This window comes from Scyliorhinus torazame, chromosome 3, assembly GCF_047496885.1.
Source record: "Scyliorhinus torazame isolate Kashiwa2021f chromosome 3, sScyTor2.1, whole genome shotgun sequence".
Classification (NCBI taxonomy): domain Eukaryota; kingdom Metazoa; phylum Chordata; class Chondrichthyes; order Carcharhiniformes; family Scyliorhinidae; genus Scyliorhinus; species Scyliorhinus torazame.
Genome location: NC_092709.1, coordinates 102463221 through 102488026, shown reverse-complemented (window position 1 = coordinate 102488026; position 24806 = coordinate 102463221). Strand labels below are relative to the sequence as shown.

Genomic DNA, 24806 nt, shown 5'->3' with positions numbered 1-24806 from the left:
TGAACTCTTTCATCTCCTCTCTGTCCATGGGCGCCGCCATTTTGTTTTTTTCTTCTTTCTTCTCCCGCTGCTCCAGGGCCGCTTTCCTTGCCGTTTCACTGCGGGTCCGGTCCATGCAGGGCTGTAGGGGACTTCCTCCGTTCTTCCCCACGGGTTGGTTTTTTTTTTTTTAAAGGTCCGTTGGGGCTCCGTTAGCGGGCCCAAAAGTCCGTTTCTGCGGGAGCTGCCGACTCGCGCGGCTTAGCTCCACATCTCCGCGACCCGCGATCAGCTCCATTTCTTAAAGGTACATTGCTTAAACATCCATTTCTTATAGGTACTCTCACATGACACTACTCTTATGATCCAACCCCCTTGAAAGGGCCAACATTCCATTAGCCTTCCTGATTAGCTGCTGCACCTGTGTGCCAGCTTTCTTTGTTTTGTGCACAAGTACCCCCAACTCCCTTTGTGTTGCAGCTTTCTGAAGTTTTTCTCCATTTAAATAATACTGTTCTTTTGTTCTTCTTCCAAAATTAAACTTCATATTTTCCCACATTGGACACCATTTGCCAACCTTTTGCCCAATTACATAACCTATCAATATCTCTTTGTAAACTGTTTGTATCCCTTTCACAACTTGACCTCAACCTAGTTTTGTGTAATCTGAAAATTTGGCTTTAATACATTTTGCTTCCTTCCTCCAAGTCATTAATATATATTATGAACAGTCGTGGTGCCAGCACTGATCCCAGTGGAACCCCACTGATTACAGGTTCCCAACCTGAAAAATAAATGAAATGAAAATAGCTTATTGTCACAAGTAGGCTTCAAATGAAGTTACTGTGAAAAGCCCCTAGTCACCACATTCCGGCGCCTGTTCGGGGAGGCTGTTACGAGAATTGAACCGTGCTGCTGGCCTGCTTTCAAAGCCAGCGATTTAGCCCTTATCCCCACTTGCTGTTTCCTGCCCATTGGCCAATTCTTTATCCATGCCAATGTACTCGCTCAATTGGTTAGCCAGCTGGTTTGTGATGTAGAGCAAAGGCCAGCAGTGCGGGTTCAATTCCCGAACCAGCTGGGGTTATTCATGAAGGCCCTCCTTCCCAATCTTGCCCCTCGCCTAAGGTGTGGTGTTCCTCAGGTTAAATCAATACCAGTCAGCTCTCCCCCTCAAAGGTCACCTGGGACTATAGTGACTTTACCTTACTACCTCCAGCACCATGGGCTGTATTTTGACTTCACTTTTGTGAGGTACCTTGTCGAACGCTTTCTGGAAGTCGAAATGCAATACATCTACTGGTTCCTCTCTATCCACTCTGGTTGAGACTTCCTCAAAAAACCTTTCTTGAAGCCACGCTGACTCTGCTTGATTAGGTTATGGTTTTCCAAATGTGCTGCTCTACTTCTTTAAAAACCGATTCTAACAATTTTCCAACAAGAGATGTTAGGCTAATTGGCATATAGTTACCCGCTTTTTGCCTCCTTCCTGTTTTTAACATGGGTGTTACATTGGCAGATTTCCAATCCTCTGGCACTTGTCTCAAAACGAAGGATTTTTGGAAAATTACAATTGATGCATCCACTACCTCTGTAGATACTTCTTTTAGAATCCCACAATGCAAGCACCAGGGCCAGGGGACATATCTGCCTTTAGCCCCATTAGTTTAGTCTAATGCTACTTCAAGTGATTTCTGCCCAATATCTATGTAAATAATAGCACAGCCCATGGATCATGAAAGAAATTGCTTTATGCTGTATGTCAGCTACGACAATGGATTATGTGCCACATGAGTTCTTCATTTTGAACTGTGGCCTGGAGAAAGAAAAAATCTACTAAATGGCATGTCCACACTATGGTACCACCCTAGCTTTGTTAACATTGATTTATGCCAGTTTGATGTCAACAACTTTAATAACATAATGGATTTAGAAGCTGATGTCCATGTAATTATGTCATGGTGCAATGTAAATAGTTGGCAGTGAAATCTCTGACACTGGCTGAACAAGAACTATTGAAAGACCAACAAGCAAGCCCTGGACAAAACTAATGTTTTTTTGCTGAAACTGTCATCCACGTCTTTCTCATCTCTAGACTTGACTACTCTAACACACTCATCGCCCTAGATCTACCCTCCACAAATTTGAGATAATTGTAAACTCTGTATCCTGTATCCTAATTTACACCAAGTCCCACTCACCAATCTCCTCTGTTTGCACTGATCTATAGTGCCTCCTGGTTAAGATATGCATCAGTTTTAAAATTCTCATCCTTGTAATTAATATCATGACAATCTCTCCCCATCTGTGATCTTTTCCAGCCTTATAATTCCCGCCTTCACCACCATTTTCCCCAGCCCTGAAATCTCTGTGCTCCTTGACCTCGTAAATTCACAATTTTAGTCACTCCATCATTGGCTGCCATTTCACCACCTGCCAAGGTCTGAGGTCTGGAATTCCCTCCCTGAACCTCTGACCAAATTTTTAGCCTATTAGCCTAATCAGTGCCAAATGTTTGATAATGCATGTAAAACACCTTGGGATGTTTTGTTATATACACGACATGAAAGCAGGTTTTTGTTGTAGTTTTCACAAATACCTGTCAGATATGTATTATCAACAACAATTAAGCCAGTTAAAAGGGTGTGCGCAATTAATACTTCTTGGATTTGCTCGCCAATTCTACCCAATCACTGGCAGCTGCCACAAGTGGTTTCCTCTGTCCATTCTATTTTTTAAAAACTTATGAATCCTGCCTCGTCTAATCAGTATATTATACTTCCCTTTGTTGAAATACATAAAGAAGATATTACATTTTTCATTCCTGCAGCTTTATTAACGTGGTATATCTAAATATTAAGCAGATAGTGGCAATCTTCAATCTCCTAAAACAATGGTTTGTGCTATGCTGACTGACACTATGTTAAGCATCACCTGGTGTGATTAAGAAGCCACAGTCTGGCATGGCAGCCTTGCCACATTTGCTGAAGAGGAAGACATTGGGCTGAGATGGTACACAATTTACTGGCCTTTGTTTCTCTTGGCCCCTCTTCCAATGCCCTTCCAAAACAGTCATCCCAGGGCGCACTGCCAACAGCAACTGTCTCCCAGATGAAAATGTCAATATCTTCATATCTCACTTGGAGGTGTCCTAGTAATGGATATATTGACACCCAGAAGGTCGTGATTCAATGGCCAATTCATCAGACTGAAGGTCTTTGGATATACAGTGATCATCCATCCGATAAATGTAGCCTAGCTAGTGCAGACATCACTGGCCTACCCAATGAGTGTATGCTGATGAGATTAGTAGGACCTCGGAGTTGGTGACCTGGTCCTGCCAAGAGATGCCAAGACAACAAATGGGGAAACTGCCCAGCCTTTTCTCCTGCCTAAGTTGTGGGCGGCACAGTGGCCAGCACTGCTGCCTCACAGCAGCAGGGGCCCGGGTTCAATTCCGGCCTTGGGTGACTGTCTGTGTGGAGTTTGCACTTTCTCCGTGTCTGCATGGATTCCTCCGGGTGCTCCTGTTTCTTCCCACAGTCCAAAGATGTGCAGGTTAGTGGATTGGCAATGCGAAATTGGCCCCTAGTATCTGAAGATATGCAGGTTAGGAGTTATGGGGATAGGGTAGGGGAGTGAGCCGATGTAGTTGTTTTTTCAGAGGATTCATGCAGACTCGAGGGACCGAATGGCCTTCTTCTGCACTGTAGGAATTCTATGATTGCATGTAGTCCAGGTCTGCAGTGACAGAGAGAATCATCCAGATGCTGCACAATTGCCAGTTTTCCATGCTTGATGAGTTCAGGAAGTACAGCATCAGCACCTGGAGCTCTATCCACGGCAAGCAAGTCATTAGCTTAATATCCAACTCCTCGTGACCTTGTTACATTGTCTAGAGCTTCCTCTGTGACTGTTTTCCCTAGAGTAAAATTCAAGGTAGTGTTCCACTCATCTCTCCAACTGTTTATTGCAGATGGTGATGACTTACTCTGCCTTTGATTTCAATTGTGCCATTTTCTTTGCCGATGGACCTTTTTGATCCTTTCATACAGGCCTAACATTGCCAGAATATCTGGACGGCCTTTGACACAGGCAGAGTTATAAGCAACAGTCATTGGAGCATTCATCTAGCAGTTTGTTGGGTTTTACTTCGATCAGCTCTTAGTACATTCAGAGTTTTCCTGCTTGGATGTCTCTTGTAATTGATGAGCACAGCCTGCTTGACTTCAATGACAGATGCTATCACAGTGATGTTAGCTCGAAGCATCCAACATTTTTCCACTCTTGCTGAGTGTGGGGCATTGTAGACGGTGTTTTTAAAAAAAATATTTCTTTATTCTCCTCCTTTTTCGCATTTTCTCCCAAATTTACACCCACCAACAATAAACAACAATCAGTAATAAACAATAATCAGTAACAAATTTGTCAATCCCCCCCATATCAATAACAACGATCCCATCCTCCCACCAAACCCAAAACATCTGCCCACATGTTCACATAAACAACTGACAAAAAGGAATCAGAAATCACCCATAGCCACCATTAACACCCATCGCCCCCCCCAACCCTCGCACCCACCCCGCCCAACTAATGTTCGATGTTATCCAGTTCTTGAAAGTGCAAAATGAATAATGTCCATGAATTGTAGAACCCCTCTATCCTTCCCTTCAATTCAAACTTAACCTTCTCAAGAACCAAGAATTCCAACAGGTCCCCCCGCCACGCCAGGGCACAGGGTGGAGAGGTTGTTCTCCAACCCATCAGGATCCGCCTTTGGGCGATCAACGAGGCGAAGGCTACAACATCTGCTTCCGCACCCGTTTCCAACCCCGGCTGGTCCGACACCCCGAATATGGCCTCCCGGGGGCACGGGTCCAGGTTCGTGTGCACCACTTTAGATATTACCCTAAAAACCTCCTTCCAGTAATCCTCTGGCTTTGGACAGGACCAAAACATATGAACGTGATTAGCGGGGGATCCCCCGCAACGTTCACACACATCTTCTACTCCTTCAAAGAATCGGCTCATCCTCTCCCTCGTGAGGTGTGCTCTGTATACCACCTTCAGCTGTGTCAGCCACAACCTCGCGCACGAGGTGTAGGCATTCACTCTCCGGAGCGCCTCACACCAGAACCCCTCCTCCATATCCTCTCCCAACTCTTCCTCCCACTTTGCTTTGATCCCTTCCAGTGGTGCCTTCTCCTCCTCCAAAATAGCTCCGTAGACCGCTGACACTACCCCCTTCTCCAGTCCCCCTGTCGTCAGCACCTCCTCCAGCAACGTGGAGGCCGGCTCCTCCGGGAAGTTCTGAATCTCCTTTCTGGCAAAATCTCGAACCTGCATGTATCTAAACATTTCCCCCTGCTCCAGCCCATACTTCGTTTCCAGCTCCTTCAATCCTGCAAACCGACCCCTAAGAAACAAATCTTTCAGTGTCTTGATCCCCTTCTCCTCCCATTTCCGAAAATCTCCATCCCACCTCCCTGGCTCAAATCTGTGGTTCCCCCGAATCGGCATTTCCCTTGACCCTGCCCCCAACCCTAAGTGTTGGCGAAACTGCCTCCAAATTTTCAATGAAGCTGTTATTACCGGACTCCCTGAGTATTTCCCCGGGGCCATCGGGAGCGGCGCTGTTGCTAATGCTTTCAATCCAGAACCCCTACACAAATTCTCCTCCATTCTGACCCACTGGGAATCAACCCCTCTTACCCAGCTCCGCACCTTCTCCCCATTCACCGCCCAGTAGTAATACATCAGGTTCGGGAGACCCAAACCCCCTACCTGCCTTCCCCTCTGTAGCAGCACCTTTCTAACTCTGGCCACCTTCCCTCCCCATATGAACAACGTAATCCTTCCCCCAATCTCTCTGAAAAAAGCCTTTGGCAGGAAAATCGGCAGGCATTGAAAAATAAACAGAAATCGTGGCAAGACGTTCATTTTAACCGCCTGTACCCGACCCGCCAGTGACAGAGGGAGACCATCCTACCGTGCCAGATCAGCTTTCACTCGCCCCATCAAACTAGAAATGTTGTACCTGCGGAGCCCCCCCCACGCCCGGGCAACCTGCACCCCCAGGTACCTAAAGTGAGTCCCTCCCCTACAGAATGGCAGCCCCCCACCCCTGCCCCCACACGAGATACCACAAAATACTCACTCTTGTCTAGATTCAGCTTGCACCCCGAGAAAGACCCAAACACTTGAAGCAGCTCCACAATTCCCCCTATCGACACACTCGGTTCCGACACGTATAACAGCAAGTCACCTGCATATAAGGACACCCTATGCTCTAACCCCCCTCCACACTATTCCTTTTCATACCCCCAAACTCCTTAATGCGATGGCCAACAGCTCAATCGCGAGTGCGAACAGCAGGGGGGACATAGGACATCCCTGCCTAGTCCCTCGGTGGAGGAAAGTATCTCGAGCTGATGTTGTTTGTGCGGACATTCACCCTCGGCTCCTTGTATAGTAGCTTTACCCAATTCACAAATTTGGTCCAATCCCAAACCACTACAGAACTGCCATCAATTACCCCCATTCTACCTGGTCGTACGCCTTCTCAGCGTCCAATGCCACAACCACCTCTGTTTCCTTCCCTTCTGCCTGTGCCATAACGACGTTCAATACCCTTCTAATGTTTGAAAAGAGCTGCCTCCCTCTCACGAACCCCGTCTGATCTTCACCCATGTAGATGGTGTTTTGAACTACATTCCTTTCACTTCTGCATTGCGTGGGGGAATGCTGTAGAGCATCTGTTCAATTGGGTCTGTTGGGTTTTTATCTAGGTAGGCCAATGCTGACAGCATTGCTGTTTTGAATGAAAAAGTTGCACGGGTTGTCCCTAGTACACACCAGGAAGTGGTTGGTCACATAGCCAGTGCTATGGTAGCTGTATGCATTGAGAATGCTATTCAGAGAGTGACATCTGGTGATGATGAGATCCAGCTTCTGCCAATGCCTTGATCGAGGATGTCACCAGGACACATCGTGCATGGCTTGTTCTGAAAGAAAGTATCAGTTAGATAAAGCTCATGGTGCCACTAAGCACAAGCAGTCTCTGTCCGTTCTTCATCATCTTTCCCTGGCCATTATGTCTGAGACAGGATGGTCATGCCTCATGGTCCGTGTCCGTTCTTGCATTGAAATCCCCTAGTAGGTAAAGATCTTCTGACTAAGGATTCTACTGATAGTGGAACTAGTCATGGAATTAGTCTTTCGCTTCTGGAGTGGAGCAAAGTTGAAGCATAGATATTCATGAGGATAATTAGCCCTGTTTTAGCTGAGGTGTGTGTGGATGGAGAGAATGCATTCTGAACTATTTGTGGGGCACTCCATCGTTGAGAATAGAAGTTCCTTCCAACAAAGCCCACACCTTCCTCAAGTTTCCTCTGAACTTTTTCCCTGCCAGATGAATGTGTAATGTTTTTCTTTCAGTGATCCACTCTGTGAGCTTCCTCTCAAGTAGGGATGCGATGTTGGTATTCTGCTTATCAAGTTCCATGTTGATCACAGTTGCTTTGCGTGCGTTATTGACCAGCTTTAAGTCTGTCATTCTTCAGCACATGGTCCTGGCTTTCCAGCTTGCCAATTGAAGAGCTGGCATTTTCTTTCTTTCTGTTTGTTTCATTTGTTTGCCTGGTGCGGTGGATTCCATTCACTTGTTGAGCAGAGATTCTAAGCTCCAAGAACCCAGTGATGCAAGTGGACCATGGTGGTTCAGCACCTTACCACCCAGGGGTTGCCCAACAATCTGGGAGGGTGCTGAACAGTGGGTCATGATGATCCCTCCCACTGGAGACAGCCTATAGAACTATTATCCTCTGCCAATTGAGTTGGGCTTATCACCCCGTATTGTGTTAACTCTGCAATGAAATTAAAGTGACCTCTCCAGGGTGCAAATGTGTTTATGGAGACCCTACGCTGTCCAAACATCAGGGTCCTCCTCTCGATCTCTCCAGTTGAGTCCAAAGGAATGCAAAGCACTATGTTTGGCTTAGTGCAGGTGTTTTCAGAAAGATTACTTATTTAAACATCAGTCTGCCATTTGGCTCCACTCAGATTTTTTGTCAGGGTTTACTCCCTTAGCTTTCAACTTTCCCAAGGTAATAACCGCAAAGCAGTGGAGCTATTCAACCATAGTTGGAAGTTTGGTTCAGGAGTATCAGGGCATGTCTGCACACAAAACTTTCTCAAGTGTTTCTCCAAAACGTTGAGTGTGTCGCTACGAGGAGGCTCAGGTGAGGTCTTACCAATGGAGAGGCTGTGTACTGACTGGGAGGGGGGATGCCAATACATTGGGTTCTCTTTTTCATATTGGTGTTAGTTCGCAGTGTGGACTGAAGATGAGGAGCAAACTCTCACACCCACACACTAAACACATCACATCAACCTATTGGATTTCAATCGGTCATTGTATATTCATCACTCTCATACTCACTTACAATAATGATTGTGTTGTATGATATTGCAACATGTATATAGTTTCAACTTAAGGTTTTAAATTAAATTGACACCAGTAAAAAAAACAATTATTTTGTGGACTATGATCTGGACTAGCATTTTAGCTTGTAAGATAGAAGACTGTTGTACCCTCTTAATAACAAGAATTTACACTTGGTAATAAGAATTTACACTTGTCGGGGGCTTTATGAGGTGGCAGCGGGCAGGGATTGAGAGATTTGGAGATCTCTTCATTGAGGAGGGTTTCCCGAGCCTGGAGGAGCTAGAGGAGGAGTTTGAGTTGCGGGATGGGAACGGATTTCAGTACCTGCAGGTACGGGACTTTGTCTGGAGGCAGGTTCCAGGCTTTCCTCACCTCCCCCTAAGGGGACTACAGGATAAGGTGATGTCAAAAACAGGGGTTGGGGAGAGGAGGGTCTCGGAAATATACAAGGAATTGATGGAGTGGGAAGGGGTCCCAATCAGGGAGGTGACGAGGAAGTGGGAGGAAGAGCTGGGAGAGGAGTTGGAAGTCGGGTTATGGGAAAAGGCCCTGAGGAGAGTCAATTCATCCTCATCGTGTGCCAATCTTAGCCTGATCCAGTTCAAGGTGGTCCATATGGCTCACATGATCCTGGCCCGGATAAGTGGGTTTTTCAAGGAGGTGGAGGACAGATGTGGGCGGTGTGGGGGAAGCCCGGCGAATCAAGTACACATGTTTTGGGCGTGTCCGAAGTTGAGGGGATTTTGGCAGGGATTCTCAGATGTCATGTCCGAGGTCCTGGAATGGAGGGTTACTCCGAGTCCAGAGATGGCAATATTTGGAGTGTCGGAAGATGTGGGAGCCCAGAGGGGCAGAGAGGCCAACGTTTTGGCCTTTCCCTCCCTGGTGGCCCAGAGACGGATTTTGCAGGGATGGAGGGACTCAGAGCCTCCAAAGTCAGGAGTGTGGGTTAGTGACATGGCAGGGTTTCTCAGACTAGAGAAGATTAAATTCGCCTTAAGGGGTTCAATTCAGGGGTTCGCTTGGAGGTGGCAGCCGTTGATCGACTTCTTTAAGGAAAACTGACCGTCAGCAGAAGAGGGGGAGGGGGAGGCATGGCAGTGAAGAACACGGGTAGGGAATCTAATATATTGGTAGTCAGGAGTTAAGACGGGGGAAAGCTGGGTATGTTACTGTGAGGTTGTTGCGTGTGTCGGACCGCTCGGTTCTTGAGAGTGTTAAAATGTTAAAATTATAAATGCTTCAATAAAATGTTTTTTCTAAAAAAAAAAAGTATTTACACTTGTATAGCGCCTTTAATGTCATAATACATACCATGACACGTCACAGAGGTATCATCCAAATGGATGTGAAGTCAAAGGAACAGATATTAACTACAATAACATTATGTACTTGCTCATAACATAGTTCTCAACTGACATTTAAGTAGCACATCTCGCACTCTACACATAGAGGAAGAAGTGAAGGAACTGGTGGGAATAAAACAAAGGCACTGTTGAAGCACAGGCATTTAAGATGCATTTGATAGCGGATAGAAAGGTAACAAGTTGAAATGTTTTTCAAAGAGTCTATCAGGGGCAACAGCTCAGTGGCTTCTGTGAACATATTAGTGAATTAGTGCTGCTGTCCACATCTAGAAAAACAATTATGTGAAACAAAAGGGAAAAGATATTTTTATCAATTTAAATGCATACTGCTAATAAGGGCAGTGGATTACATCAAAAGCCTTTTGGCAGAAGCAGCCCAGCTGTGCACTTCACCTATTTGGTCCTATTCTAGTCTCCAAGGATCTCTGGATTTGGTACAGTTATTGCTTTTAGATCACATTCTTATTGACTAGTGTCAGCCTGGCCATTCATCTTGAGTACAGATGTCACGACTGCAGTGCTATCTTGTGACATATTGTGAACATTTTCTTCCAGAAATACCTCTTTAAGGCAGGGTGCAATAGGTTAAACTACTAGACAGAAACCAAAATAGAACTGATTGTGCCATTCTATTTCCTTTGTAAGAAATACTTCTAAAACTTGAAATTGGAAACCACTGCAATAATCAATTTTTTGAAAGTACGCTAGTAAAACAAAAAATACTAAATTCCAAACCAATGTGCACATATTTATTCAATTAAATCTGATTTTAGAATGTTTCAAAATCAGTGGTACACCATACTATATAATGGTGACTGAACTTCAAAGGATTTTCCTTATACAATTGTTTACTGGTAATAACTGAAGTTATTTCCAGACACAACATCCTCAAGAGAAAGGAACACAGCTTTACTATCAGCACACACCAATAAACTCAGTATTCTGCATTAGTATTTTGCAGTTTTCATTCAGTTATTTTTACAAGGTAATCAATGCTTGTTAATTAGTTTTCATTGCAGTTAAAAATGACCAAGTGCACGATCAGGTTAAATAAATCTGTTTCTATAGGGGGAGCAATCAATGTTATAGCTCATTAAATTATAGCTCCAGTCCAATGATCATTAGAATGCAGACTGTGATTTAGGAAAGGGCTTTTGGGGACAAACAGACATTAGGGGAAAGACAGAAAACTAGAGAAAATAAATGCAATCAGTTTTCCAAACGACTGCAAGAATAGCATTAGTTTATTTAAAAACCAGAAAGACACTCTGTACTTGCTTCCCTTTTTCACAAAGCTTATTTGATTTTCTAATAAGAATTTGTTAACCAAATAGGACAATCTTTGGCCTCACCCGGTTTCATGATGGTTTACAGCTCTATTCTGTCATCAGTTATTAGTTTATTATTTCAATTTCCACATTCAAATATTGATTTATTTATCCTGAAAAGAAACACTATGCATTTAAGTACTATTTCAGTCTCGGTCATATGAAATTGTATCTTGTTTTTTTTTAATAGAAGTGAGTCTACATTGAATGGGGAACAAACTTTAAAAAACTGCATCTAAATATGTAAAAAGGTGGATCAATAAAATACCACACGGGATCACATCTTTTCTGTTTAACTACTTTGTTGTGCAATACAAAGAATGGTGACACCACAAACTAAAAGTAAATTAAGACACCATTGTCTGGTGAGATGTGGAACTATTCAGCAAATGTTCATACTTCAAAATAGATTATTTGATATTCAAGCATGTGTTGTGGGACAGCTTAAGTGGTCTCACAAATGTAACTCTAATTTTGTTCTTGTGTACCTACTGCCAATAAGGAGAAACCAATTCTCTATGAAACTAACCGTGTTCAGTTGCTGCTTTAAGTGCTGCTTCAGGATGTGTTGACCCAAATGAGTTGCGAACGAATCGTCGGCGGCGCCGCAAGTCATCTTCCCAGTAGTCAAGGCGCCAGAACTCACGAGGACGACTGCAATGAAACAGAGGCAGCACATATGTTAGCAATTATCAAACAGCATGGTAGCACATAAGTGCTGAATAAAGATCTCCTTGTTTGGTTGGTCATTTTTGCAGTCTGCAATCTTTAAGTTAGGTTTGTCCTTGAAAATAACAATATCACCTTCCAGACTAAGAAACCCCTTTCCCTTTTCTTCTTGGAAGGTGAAACGAGCACTAAATACATCATTTTGAAATGAATTGCTGACAGTGTGATCAGTTTCCCCACACTCTAGTGGCATGTGCTCTGATTTCAGCCTCATTTCAGCCTCAGCAGGACACCTTTAGCTGTGACTGCGTTTATAAACCAGAATAGGGAAAAGGCCATTATAAATATGGTTTAACATTACCTATATTAATCAAAGTCTACCCCTTCATCATTTTTCTTCCCAATTTGTGTGTTTTCACACAAGGTCAGTAAATCATACCTTGCATTCTCAGTCCAGAAAGTGTTAACATTAATGAACAGTACTGTAACGCACGTACATGAGAGATAATAAAATATTACTCTATTTAGACGTGCAGAAATTTAATTAAAATAATCTCTTAAAATATTCATTACGTTTAGCCCCTGAGGCATAGAGTAATACAAGAAAATGCATTTCCTTTCTTTTACTGATATTTTAAAGACCCATTCCTACATAAAGACAAGGTAATATATTTAAAACATATGACATTTGATTCTTTTCTCTCATATTTTAGGAGGCAAAATGTCAAGCACACCTAATTTCATTCAGAAAAATACAATAAAAATCTTTTTATCTGCTCATGTCAAATTGAAAGAATGCTCTACAACACAGCCTGAAGAATTCCCTCTTCCATTTACAGCTTTTTTTAAACTTCCAAGAAAACATGGGAAGATTTGTTTCATACAAGATAAATCTTTTTATTCAATGGAAGGCAACATTTCTCAGTCTCAATACCACTTAGATTCTTTTTTTCATGCTAACTTACTGGAATTTTATAAGCAGCAACACCATTTCTATATAGAAAAAGCAAACATGTTGCATTACGGATGAAAGAACAACAGTATTAAAGCAGTATTTCAACCACCAAGCTTTAGACATTATTTGTAGCAGGATACACAAATAACAACAGAAGGTGAAGAATTATTTCTAATATACTTCCAGAGGTGCCTCTGGTGTAAAACAATTCACTTAGGAAATACAATTTAAACAAGTACAAGTATTCAGCAAGAAGTGGATAATTCTGTGTGTCAGTATTCTGCATTTCCCAGCAGTAAGTGAATTTATGTCTACAGCTTCATCAATGTAATTATACCATTAAATCACATGGTGTTGCTAATTCACTAATATGGGCTTAACATCATAGTAAAATCTCCTACACATAATAATCAACTATAAGAAAATGTGTTAAGTATTCATCAAATGTGTGTGCACCCTCAATCCTCTTTTTATTTATGCAGTGTTGAAATTCAGAAAATAAGAAATAATGCACCAAAAATCGATTGTAATCTGAAATACCATTTCTTTATTTTTATTTAAAACTGCTCCCCCTAAAAAATGTGAACGCAAGGTCCATTACTCGATTTTAGTCACATACGACAGACTGTTATGTGTTTGGCTGCGATAGCTGCAATGCTCGAACAGGCACTTCATCATCCTGGCTTCCAACATTCATCTATTAAAATTATTATCAAATATCTACTGAGATCCAGGCGTGAATCATAGACTGCACCCAGTCTTCTGGGGAAAGATACAATGAAGGTCTATTCATCAGAGTGGCAATCGGCAGAAGTAATTAGTTCTCAAGACCTAGGTTTCTTACAAAGCTTATTTCACACACTGCCACAAACAACATATGATAGTGAAAAGCTAATGAAAGCCTGTAAAATGTGTTAACCTCTGTAGCTATCAATCGTTCTGTTACTTTGTGTGCTAAATATATTTTTAAGCCAATAAATTATTAATTTCTCATCCATCCTTGACAGTTTTTGACAGAATTATGTGATGCCATTCTTCAAGATAACAACAATTAAAATCACAAAAGGAATCTGCAGTGTTCATTTATACACTATATGTGTAATTAGTTCTCCCACAACAAGATGCCCCACTCAAGAGTAATCTTGACAGAAAGCTCATGTTATCCATTTGCTTCTTCACAATACAATCCTAATAAATGCTGAATAGTTACAAATTTCATGGTGCGCCACCGAAACAGACCTCAAATTGCTAGTTTTTATTTCATCACCAAAATAACATAGTCATAAATACTAGCCTCTGCTTGAAAGTCAATGGTGAAACGAGGTATATTATGTTCAGTATCTGAGTCTTTTGTGCAGGACTTGGCTTTATAAATGTATGTAATTTACCTCTGATTGATAGCAGTCATTAACTAGACATCAACTCCTGATTCAATATGCTGCACAGCAGTATCTCCCAGAAACCAGTCCTCTTTTGGACACCCTGGAATTTTAAAATCTTACAGGAAAACTACTCTAAAAACAAAGGCATTAAATTATTACACAAAGAATGCACTTTATGCACAACTTTTTGATTTATTGACAATTGTTTTATGATGGGTCATCTACTTATGAGCATGTGTGCATGTCACAGTCAACATAGTGATATCATGTGTACATGCAGCAGTTGCATCAGCTAACATGCATATGTAGAAAGTTTCCAAATTGGAATAATTCGAAGAAATAAGGCAAGCTGCTGTCAAGCAAGTATATTTTTTTAAATAAAAAGTATTTTTATTAAAAATGTTTAATATTTGAACATTTAAAGCATACAATAGTACAAGCACCACAAAACCCCAAACCCGCCCCCCCCCATCACCCTAACCACCAACCCACCTTACCCCCTCCTGCCCCCTCACAGCTGACAGTAACCAGCCCCTTGAAATATAGTATAAACAAATCCCATCTCTTATGGAACCCCTCACTTGACCCCCTCAGAACGAAATTCACCTTTTTCAAGTGCAAGAATTCAATTAAATCCCGCAGCCACACCAAGGAACAGGATGCACAGACTGACCTCCAACACAACAAAACCCGCGTGCGAGCGATCTCCGAGACGTAGGCTAAAACATCTGCCCCCGCTCCGGTCTGCAACTCCGGCAAATCTGACATCCCAAATATGCCCCACAGGGACTGGGCTTTAAATCCACATGCAAGATCACCGGCATGTTGCTGAAAAATGACCTCTAAAATTTATCCAACTTCAGGTAGGATCAGAACAACTGTAGGTGATTGGCTGGGCCCCTCCCACACCATTCACAAATATCCTCCACCCCCTCATACAACCGGGCCATCTTCGATGTGCCATATGCACTACCTTTAGCTGTACCAACCCCAACCTTGCGTACGAGGTTGAGGCATTCACCCTCATCAACACCTCACACCACAGCCCCATCTCTGGTACCATACCCAATGCCTCCTCTCACTTGGCCTTATGCCCCTCCAGTGACCCATACCCTCTCCCAAAGTTCTCACATAGATCGCAAGATGGCCCCCTCCTCCAGCCCCATCACCGACAGCATCCCCTCCTACAACGAGGAGAACGGCGCCACCGGAAAGGTCAGAAAACCCTTCTTCGTGAAATCTCGCACCTGCGTACACCTGAAAGCCTCGCCACTTGGGATGTCAAACTTCTCCTCAGCAGCTCCAAACTCTCAAACTGCCCTTTTAAAAACAAGTCCTCAATTTCCATCACCCCTTGCTCCTCCCTTCCCCGAAACCTAGCATCCATCCTCGCTGGCTCAAATCCATGGTTCCCTCGGATCAACATCAACTTCAACCTCGCCACCAACCTAAAGTGCTGCTGAAATTGCCTCCATATTTTCAACATACACCACTGTACACCCAATGTACTTCCATAGGGTAAATGGGAGTGGCGCCGTTGCCAGCACCCACAATCGATCCCCTACCAACAGCATGCCTCCATCCTCACACACAATGCCTCCGTCTCCCTACTCCAGCCCCACACTTTCTCAGCATCCACCGTCTGACAATAGTGTAACAGGTTCGGAAGGGCCAGACCCCCCCAGACTGTCGCTCTCTCTGAAGTACTGTCCTCACAATCCTTGCCACCTTACCTGCCCAAACAAATGATGAGACCGACATATCGACCCCCATAAATAATGATTTCAGCAAAATGGCTGGGAGGCACTGAAATAAAAATGAAAACTGCGGCAAAATGTTCATCTTAACTGCTTGCACGGGGCCTGCCAACTTTAGGGGAAGGCTATCCCACCTCAGTAAATCCACTTTGACCCGATCCATCAGACTCGTAAAGTTCAAGTTATGATGCCAAGCCCAGTCCCGAGCCCAGTCTTCCAACAGCGGTGCCAGTCTATTCAAAAACGATTTATAAAACTCCACCGGGAAACCATCTGGCCCCGGTGCCTTTCCCATCTGCATCTTCCCAATCGCCACCTGCACTTCTTCCACCCCCACTGGCTCCGCCCACGTCAAGCAAGTATTTTCGCAAATTTATAACTTTTTTTTTTAAATGTTGAAAAATCATATACTCCCCATTTTTCTGAATCACAAATTTTAATATAACTAAGGTTCAGCAAAACCCATTTGATAATAAAATGAAGACATTTCAGAAATAAACTTTTTAAAATGTCTATTAAAGTCTCAGTTTGGCTGAGCTGGACATGCTCAAGCCCCACTTCAAGACTTGAGCCATCTTCAGGATCAATGTTGAACTGTCCACCTGATGGACAGAAAATATTCCATGGCCTAAAAAAGCATACAAGTTCCTCCTTCAATCACCAACACTAAAGCAAGATAACTTCAAAAATTTAACATTTATAACATTTGTGGGTCTTACCCACAAATACCATGCGGGCGGCACGGTAGCACAGTGGTTATCACAGTTGCTTCACAGTTCCAGGGTCAATTCCAGCCTGGGTCACTGTCTGTGTGGAGTCTGCACGTTCTCCCCGTATCTGCATGGGTTTCCTCCGGGTGCTCCGGTTTCTTCCCACAATCCAAAGATGTGCCAGTTAGGTGGATTGGCCATGCTAAATTGCCCTTAGCGTCCAAAACGGTTAGATGGGGTTCCTGGGTTAAAGGGATAGGGTGGAGATGTGGGCTTAGGTCGGGTGATCTTTTCATCGGCCGCTGCAGACCCGATGGGCTGAATGGCCTCTTTCTGCACTGTAAATTCTATGTCTATGTCTACCCCAGGAAGGATGGCACCTTCCAAAGCACTCTGAGACCTTCCTGAGATACAATCAGAGCTGGTTTAGCACAGTGGGCTAAACAGTTGGCTTGTAATGCAGAACACAATGCCAGCAGCGCGGGTTCAATTCCCGTACCGGCCTCTCCCCCGAACAGGTGCCGGAATGTGGCGATTAGGGGCTTTTCACAGTAACTTCATTAAAGCCTACTTGTGACAACAAGCGATTATTATTATTAATTTAGACATAGAATTGCCATTTTTAGAATACTGCTTTCACACATCAGTCTCTCTGTTACATGATTACATGACCTTAAAAACAAAAGAAAGAAAAAGGAAATTGAAACATGTGTACATGTAGCACCTTTCATATTCTTGGGGCATCCCACAACAATTTAGTCAACAAATTACTTTTGATATGCAGTCGCTGTTTTATATATGCCAAAACATCTAGGTATTTGTTTTCCTATATTCGCAAACAGAACATAACCTGTTTATTGGCCAGGAAAGAAAAACTCCCTTGCTGTTCTTCAGTTAGGGGAAAGGGTCTTTTCAGTCCAACTCCTTTTTCTAATCTGAAAGACAACGCCCACAACAGCACAAAAAGGTGAGCCAAAATCATGTCCTCAGGTTTTAGAGTATTGATTAAACCAACAATCCTCTGACCCAGAGGTAAGAGTGCTCCTGCTGGGCTGAAGCACACATCTCTGAGAAATAAAACCAAATGCATTTTCTTTAAAACTACTGATATCAAGTGTCCAAATCACGGCAACATTGGCACAAACTATTTTTAGCAGTCCTTTCTCAGGGGCAAGAGAAGGGAGCAGCTAATCTTTGATGAAAATTAGTATTTTAAGAAACAGAAACCTCCCTATATTCTCATTTCCAACATGCAAGAACTCCCAGATTTAACTATAACACTCAAAGAGGTCATATTCATATTCTATAGCTTATGAATCTTTAGTGAGGTATGTTAGATACATTTGTTTAAAAAAACAGGTGCAGAGAATAATGGAACTACTCAGCAGGTCAGTCAGTATCTGGACTGAGAGTAAATTTAACGTTTCAGGTATAAACCCTTCACCTGACTGGTTTTTAAACTTGCCTTTAATCGCATCATTGCTTCAGAGAATACAAGGAACTGTTTTAAAATATAAGAAAGCATTCCAATTTCAGTTGGACAAATTTGGAATTAGCATCAACAGAAATTATTTCACAAACAAATGTAACATAATCAATGGATGTGGGCAATTTCAATTAAATTTATAACTTCCAAATGCAAGAAAACCAGAGTAGAACACTCATCACCAATAAATCAAACTCACAAGGAATTTACAATTAAATGACCATAAAGTTCGAAAAACAGAAAATATTTCGAAGACAAGCTTGAATATTATTCACCTTTAGTGATTCAGCAATAATCAGTAATACCTCTTAACTGAAAATATTTTCTCAGACTCAGACAGCCGAGGAATGAACTGCTATGAATTCACTACTTGACATAGTTTTATTTTGCAACGGCTTCAGTAAATGTAAATTAATCAAAGTAACATAAATGCTATCAATGGTTTTGAATTTAACTTTGGCCCTAATCTGAACTTTACTGTCATATTATTAACACTGGGGTGGCACGGTGATGCAGTGGTTAGCACTGCTGCCTCACGGTGCTGAGGACCTGGGTTCAATCCCGGCCCCGGGTCACTGTCCGTGTGGAGTTTGCACATTCTCCGTGTGTCTGTGTGGGTCTCACCCCCTCAACCCAAAAAGATGTGCAGGGTAGGTGGATAGGCCATGTTAAATTGCCCCTTAACAGGAAAAAAAATAATTGGGCACTCTAAATTTAAAAAAGAAAAAGTATATATTATTAACACTGCAAAAGACAATACGCATAAATGCTAAATACAATCAAAGAATGTTTAATGATTCGGAAAGTTTAGAGACTTTTGCATTTGATTTCCTTCAGTGTTTCAAGCAGTATTGCATCTGCTGGTTGCACAAAAACCTTTCGGACTGAATGCATTAATAACTTTTGATTTTATTTGCTGTATTTGTTTAAAAACAATTAATGCCCTGTATAACAAAATAGCCACAAAGTTTCTTCACTTACAAACATTTCTTATTAGTGAGCAGCACATTGCCTGCACATAGCTCCTCCTAATAACTGAATCCAAGCAAATTTACATTAAATCCCAAAGACACGTCATGTAACTGCACATGAAGAAAGGTTTTTAATAAATATCTGCAGTAAGATCCATTGACTACTAAAATTGCAGCACTTAACTGTTTGTGTCAAGAGACCCATTGAGCTCTTAATGTTTGACAGTGCTCGCTATATTCCATTAAGATGAAACTATCTAAATAGTCTAAAAAAGTTAATGGTTCAAACTCTGCATTATAATAATGGTGGGGCTAAATGTACTCACTGTTAACATGGAACAAATTGGACAGCAAGGTCTGACATCCACAAGTGCATTTTAATATGGAAATTCCAAATTGTGCTGTTAACAATCCTCGTAGATAGATTCGGCATTGAAATACAGGCAATGATGTAAACTTGGGGTCCTTGCCATTAGTCCCCAATAAGGATGTCATAAAAAGTTAGCAGTGGTGTATTCAGAAATGTGAATTTTTAACAGTATAATAAATGATTGTATTGCCAAATAGTAACTTTCAGGAACAAGCAGATGTGTTTAATCGTGAAATTTGTATTTTACAACGTGGAACCTCATTCCTTAAGAAATTAGCGTTGGAAATATAAAACAAAATTTATTCTGTCTCATTTAAATTTCTCTCCTCACCCTTCTGACTTCCAAATCTTCATTCTCCTTTCAGTACCTGATTTAAATCTATTTTGTACTCCCTGTTTTATACTCCTTGGTTTTGATTGAACTAACTCACTGGGAGTGGGGATGCAGGTAGAGTATGGGAAACCCATAACTTGGAGGGCCTCACACGCATTTGATGTCACAGGCATGGACCAGAACCTCCATTCTAGAGTCTACATTTGTTGGCGGGCATGATGTGGATATGCTTTCAGCTGGGGGATCGGATGGTTGACCACACACGATCTTGTGCTATTCAACTCGTTAACTCTGCATCCTTGAGGAGCTTACTGATTCTTGCAGAGGGTACAGGCAGGAAGTCGCTGTCCCTACCGTTACCTCATGAGGTCAAAGTTCTGGGCGTCATATTTAAAATGTACCCAAAATTCAGACAGTCTGCACTATCACTTCCACATATGCCCGGCCAGGACTCCACCCTTCCCAGGTAACACTTCCATGGTCACCCTCCCATCAATTGCACTGCTACAATCCAATCTCAAGCATAGGCTGGCATTTACAGATGCTCCCTGAAGAGGATAATGCAGTGGCAACTCACCATTAATTATGGAAGAAGTCTACCATGTCAGGAGCCCACCACTTATGAGCAGTATTAAAAGTGATTGTTCTAATTTCTCACAGGTGATGAACTTAATTTAGAGGGTGAACACAATTCCAGTGAGCTGGCCTTTTCATGAGCATTTATGAGATGCTAATGCATCCAAAAGAGATTTCCCACATTGTTCGTTGGGAAGCTGTACCCACCTTTAAGCCCTGAGAACAGAAGTGCTAAAGTTCAGCCCGTCATCGGAAAACTGATTTTTGGCCTCATTCCCCCGCATATCAAGCAGGCAGGATTGGATTTCCATTTCCCCGCCCAGAAGTCAGTCTCATTGTCAGGTATGGTTTCTACCCAGGCAGAGTATCGGCAGGAGGCTCCAGGACCATGTGAAGCCCAGATTCCAGACTAACTTTTGAAGTAGTTGGGGTGGGGGTATCAGAGGTTTTATCCTGGAGAATTCTGTAGGTATGAGATGAGAATGGTCAGAGACCTCATAGGGGGATTGGAGGCCAGGGGTGGGAAGTCAGCAATCTTACAGGGCAGATCATAGGCGGGTTGTGATGATAGTGTGTTGAGTAAACTAGGCAAGCTGAATCCAGCAGGTAGGCAGAATGTCATTGACCCAGCAGTCCCATACCGGAGTTTAGTTGCTTCAGTTTAGAGACCCACAAAACGTGAATTGGCCACCTGTCTCTCTGGCTGACGCTAAAACTGGAATCAAATGAGTTGCAGGCAGGTGAGGATGGTTAAATATACTCATTAGCTCGTCTCAATGATATGCTGGGCTTCTCCATCATTTGAGTTTGGGTATATTAGTGAAGCCTCCTCCTTCTGTTAAATTGTTTAATTGACCACCACCATTCATGACTGCATGTGGCAGGACTGCAAGGCTTTGATCTGACCGTTGGATGCGTGGTTGCTCAGCTTCCTCTACTGCATGCTATTTCCACTGTTTGGCATGCAAGTTGTCCTGTTTTGTCGCTTCAGCAGATTGATATCTTATTTTTAGGTATGCCTTGTGCTGCTCTTGGCATGCTCTCCTCCATTTTTCATCAAATAAGGATTGATCTCTTGGCTTGATAGTAATGATAACGTGAGGGATATTCAGAGCCATGGGGCTACACATTGTAGTTGAATATAATTCTGCTGCTGCTGGTGGCCCACAGCACTTCATGGATGCCCGGTTTTGAGCTGCTAGATGTGTTCTAAATCTATCCTATTTAACTTGGTAGTCATGCCACATAACACAATGGAATGTATCCTCGATGTGAAGATGGAACTTTGTCTGCACAAGGACTGTGTGATGGTCATTCCTACCAATAATGTTATGGACAGATTCATCTGCGACATGTAGATTAGTGAAGGCAAGGTCAAGTAGGTTGTTCTCTCTTGTTGGCTCCTTTGCCACCTGCCACAGACCTAGACTTGCAACTATGCCCTTCAGGACTTAACCAGCTCTGTCAGTAGTGACAGTCACTCATGGTTCATAGACAATGAAGCCCCACACCATCCTGTGCCTTTGCCACACTCAGTGCACTTTCCAATTGGTGTTCAACATGGAGGGAAACAGATTCATCAGCTGGGGTGGCTTTGTTTCCTTGCCCATGTTTGACCTGATGCTATGAAACTTGGCATCCAGAGTCAACATTGAGGACATCCAGGCAACTCCCTCCTGACCTTTGTGCTGGCACCTCTGGCGGGTCTGTCCTGCCGGTGGGACAAGGGACGGTGATGTCTGAATCATTGTTTGCAATGTGTGAATTGGTGAGAATGACTGTCAGGCTGGTGCTTTACTAGTCTGTGAGACAGCTCTCCAAATTTTGACACAAGCCTCTTGATGTTAGTAAGGAGAAATTTGCAGGGTAGATGTGTGGTTGTTATTTCTGATGCCTTGGTTGATACTAGGTGGTCTGTCTGGTTTCATTCATTTTTGACTCCATAGCAGTTTGGTACAATTAGGTGGCTTACTCAGCCATTTCAGAGGGCATGCAAAAGGCAACCACACTACTGTCAGCCTGGAGTCAGATGTTGGCAAGAACGGATAATGACGGCAAATTTCCTCTCCCAAAGGACATTTGTAAATGAGGTGGGTTGTCAGGGAAAGCAAAGAAAAAACTCAAGCTTAAACTGGCGTTTGTAAATATATTATTTTTACATATAAAAGTATGGGGGAAGGAATAAAAAAATGTTTGCCCTCAGCTTACTTTCTCATCAAGCATCATTGCATAAATTGTTTGCCAACCTGTCACAGTGTTTCTCCCTCTCTAGATGCTGCCAGACTTGCTGAGCTTATCCAGCAATTTCTGGTTTTAATTCAGATTTTCAGCATCCGGAATACTTTGATTTTATTTGACTGTTCCTGCAAAAACACATTTTTTTTTCCAACTATGCCCTTACTACATCCAACAATTGATTATGTGGCCACTTCAGAGGACATTAAATGTCAATCACATAGCCTGAATCAAGATCATGTGAAGACCAGACCATGTGGACCAGACCATGTTGACCAGACCATGTGCAGACAAGACCAGACTAAGTTGGAGTGACATTCTTCTAATGTTAGTCTAAACATTACACTATTTAATGAATTCAATTCCACAATTTATCATAGTGAGATCAGAGCGCATAGCCTCCAAGCTTACTAGTGCTAGAATACTGCTTTACCTTGGTAACAAACAGGGGTCAGGCTTTGCCCTTGAATCATGCTGCAAATTTATAGACAATTTGCAGGATAAAGCTATTCGTACAAGAGATATACTGGTTCCTGATTAAGCAACACCACAATTTTAAAATTCTCATCCTTGTGTTCAAATCCCTCCATTTAAAAAAATATATATTTATTAAAGTTTTTGAACACAATTTTTCTCCCTTACAAGCAATAACCCCCCCCCCCACCCCGTAACAAAAAAAACCGAGAAATCGCGCAGAGCAAGATATATACATGACAAAATGATATATTTACACAGCTTTGTACACTGGCCCTCACCCGTACGTGCCAGTTTCCCCAACCCTTCATGTTATCTCTTGCTCATCCACCCACCCAGGCAGTCCCCCCTTACCCCCCCCTCCCCCTTCCCTCCCTCCCAGGACGTCTCCTCCATCCCCCCGCCACCGTCCACCCCCCCCCTCAAGGTTGCTGCTGCTGCTGACCGACCTTCCTCTAATGCTCCATGAGATAGGCTAGGAACGGTTGCCACCGCCTGTAGAACCCCTGCGCAGACCCTCTCAAGGCGGACTTAATCCTCTCCAACTTTATGAACCCAGCCATATCATTGATCCAGGCCTCCAGGCTGGGGGGCTTCGCCTCCTTCCACATTAGCAAGATCCTTCGCCGGGCTACTAGGGATACAAAGGCCAGAATGCCGGCCCTCTTTCGCCTCCTGCACTCCCGGTTCGTCCACTACTCCAAATATAGCTAGCCCCCAGCTTGGCTTGACCCGGACTTTCACCACCTGAGATATTGCTCCCGCCACTCCTCTCCAGAACCCCTCCAGTGCCGGGCATGACCAAAACATATGAACATGGTTCGCCGGGCTCCCTGAGCACCTTCCCCGTGGATTTCCACATCTGTCCTCTACCCCAAAGAACCTACTCAACCTCGCCCCCGTCAAGTGCGCTCTGTGGACCACCTTAAATTGTATCAGGCTGAGCCTGGCACGAGGAGGAGGAATTAACCCTACCTCGGGCATCAGCCCACAGACCTTCCTCGATCTCCTCCCCCAGCTCCTCCTCCCATTTACCCTTCAACTCTTCTACCAGCGCTTCCCCCTCTTCTTTCAACTCCTGGTGTATTTCCGACACCTTGCCCTCCCCGACCCATACACCCGAGATCACCCTATCTTGAACTTCTTGTGCCGGGAGCAACGGGAATTCCCTCACCTGTCGCCTCACAAAAGCCCTCACCTGCATATATCTAAAGGCATTTCCCGGGGGTAACTCGAACTTCTCCTCCAGTGCCCCTAGGCTCTCAAACGTCCCGTCGATGAACAGGTCCCCCATTCTTCCAATCCCCGCCCGATGCCAGCTCTGGAACCCCCCGTCCATCTTCCCCGGGACAAACCGGTGGTTACCCCTGATCGGGGACCACACCGATGCTCCCATTGCACCCCGGTGCCGTCTCCACTGGCCCCAGATCCTTAGCGTTGCCGCCACCACCGGGCTCGTGGTATACTTTGTCGGCGAGAGTGGCAGCGGTGCCGTCACCAACGCCTCCAGGCTCGTTCCTTTACAGGCCGCCATCTCCATCCTCTTCCATGCCGCCCCCTCTCCCTCCATAACCCACTTGCGGATCATCGCCACATTTGCTGCCCAGTAGTAGCTCCCCAGGTTTGGCAGCGCCAACCCTCGGTCCCTACTGCGTTCCAGGAACCCTCTCCTTACTCTCGGGGTCTTATTCGCCCACACAAACCCCATAATACTCCTGCCTACTCTCTTAAAAAAGGGCCTTAGTGATCACGATGGGAAGGCACTGA

General features: G+C 43.6%; 1 protein-coding gene across 2 annotated transcripts in view; it reads right to left on the bottom strand.

Annotated features, from left to right (window-relative positions):
• LOC140408621 (lipopolysaccharide-responsive and beige-like anchor protein) overlaps positions 1-24806 on the bottom strand; it is a 1704725-nt gene that overhangs the window by 977817 nt on the left and 702102 nt on the right. For both annotated transcript variants that reach the window (XM_072496077.1, XM_072496078.1), the window contains exon 37: positions 11650-11774. In XM_072496077.1, the coding sequence (XP_072352178.1) occupies positions 11650-11774 (125 nt within the window). The remainder of the gene's footprint in view (positions 1-11649; positions 11775-24806) is intronic.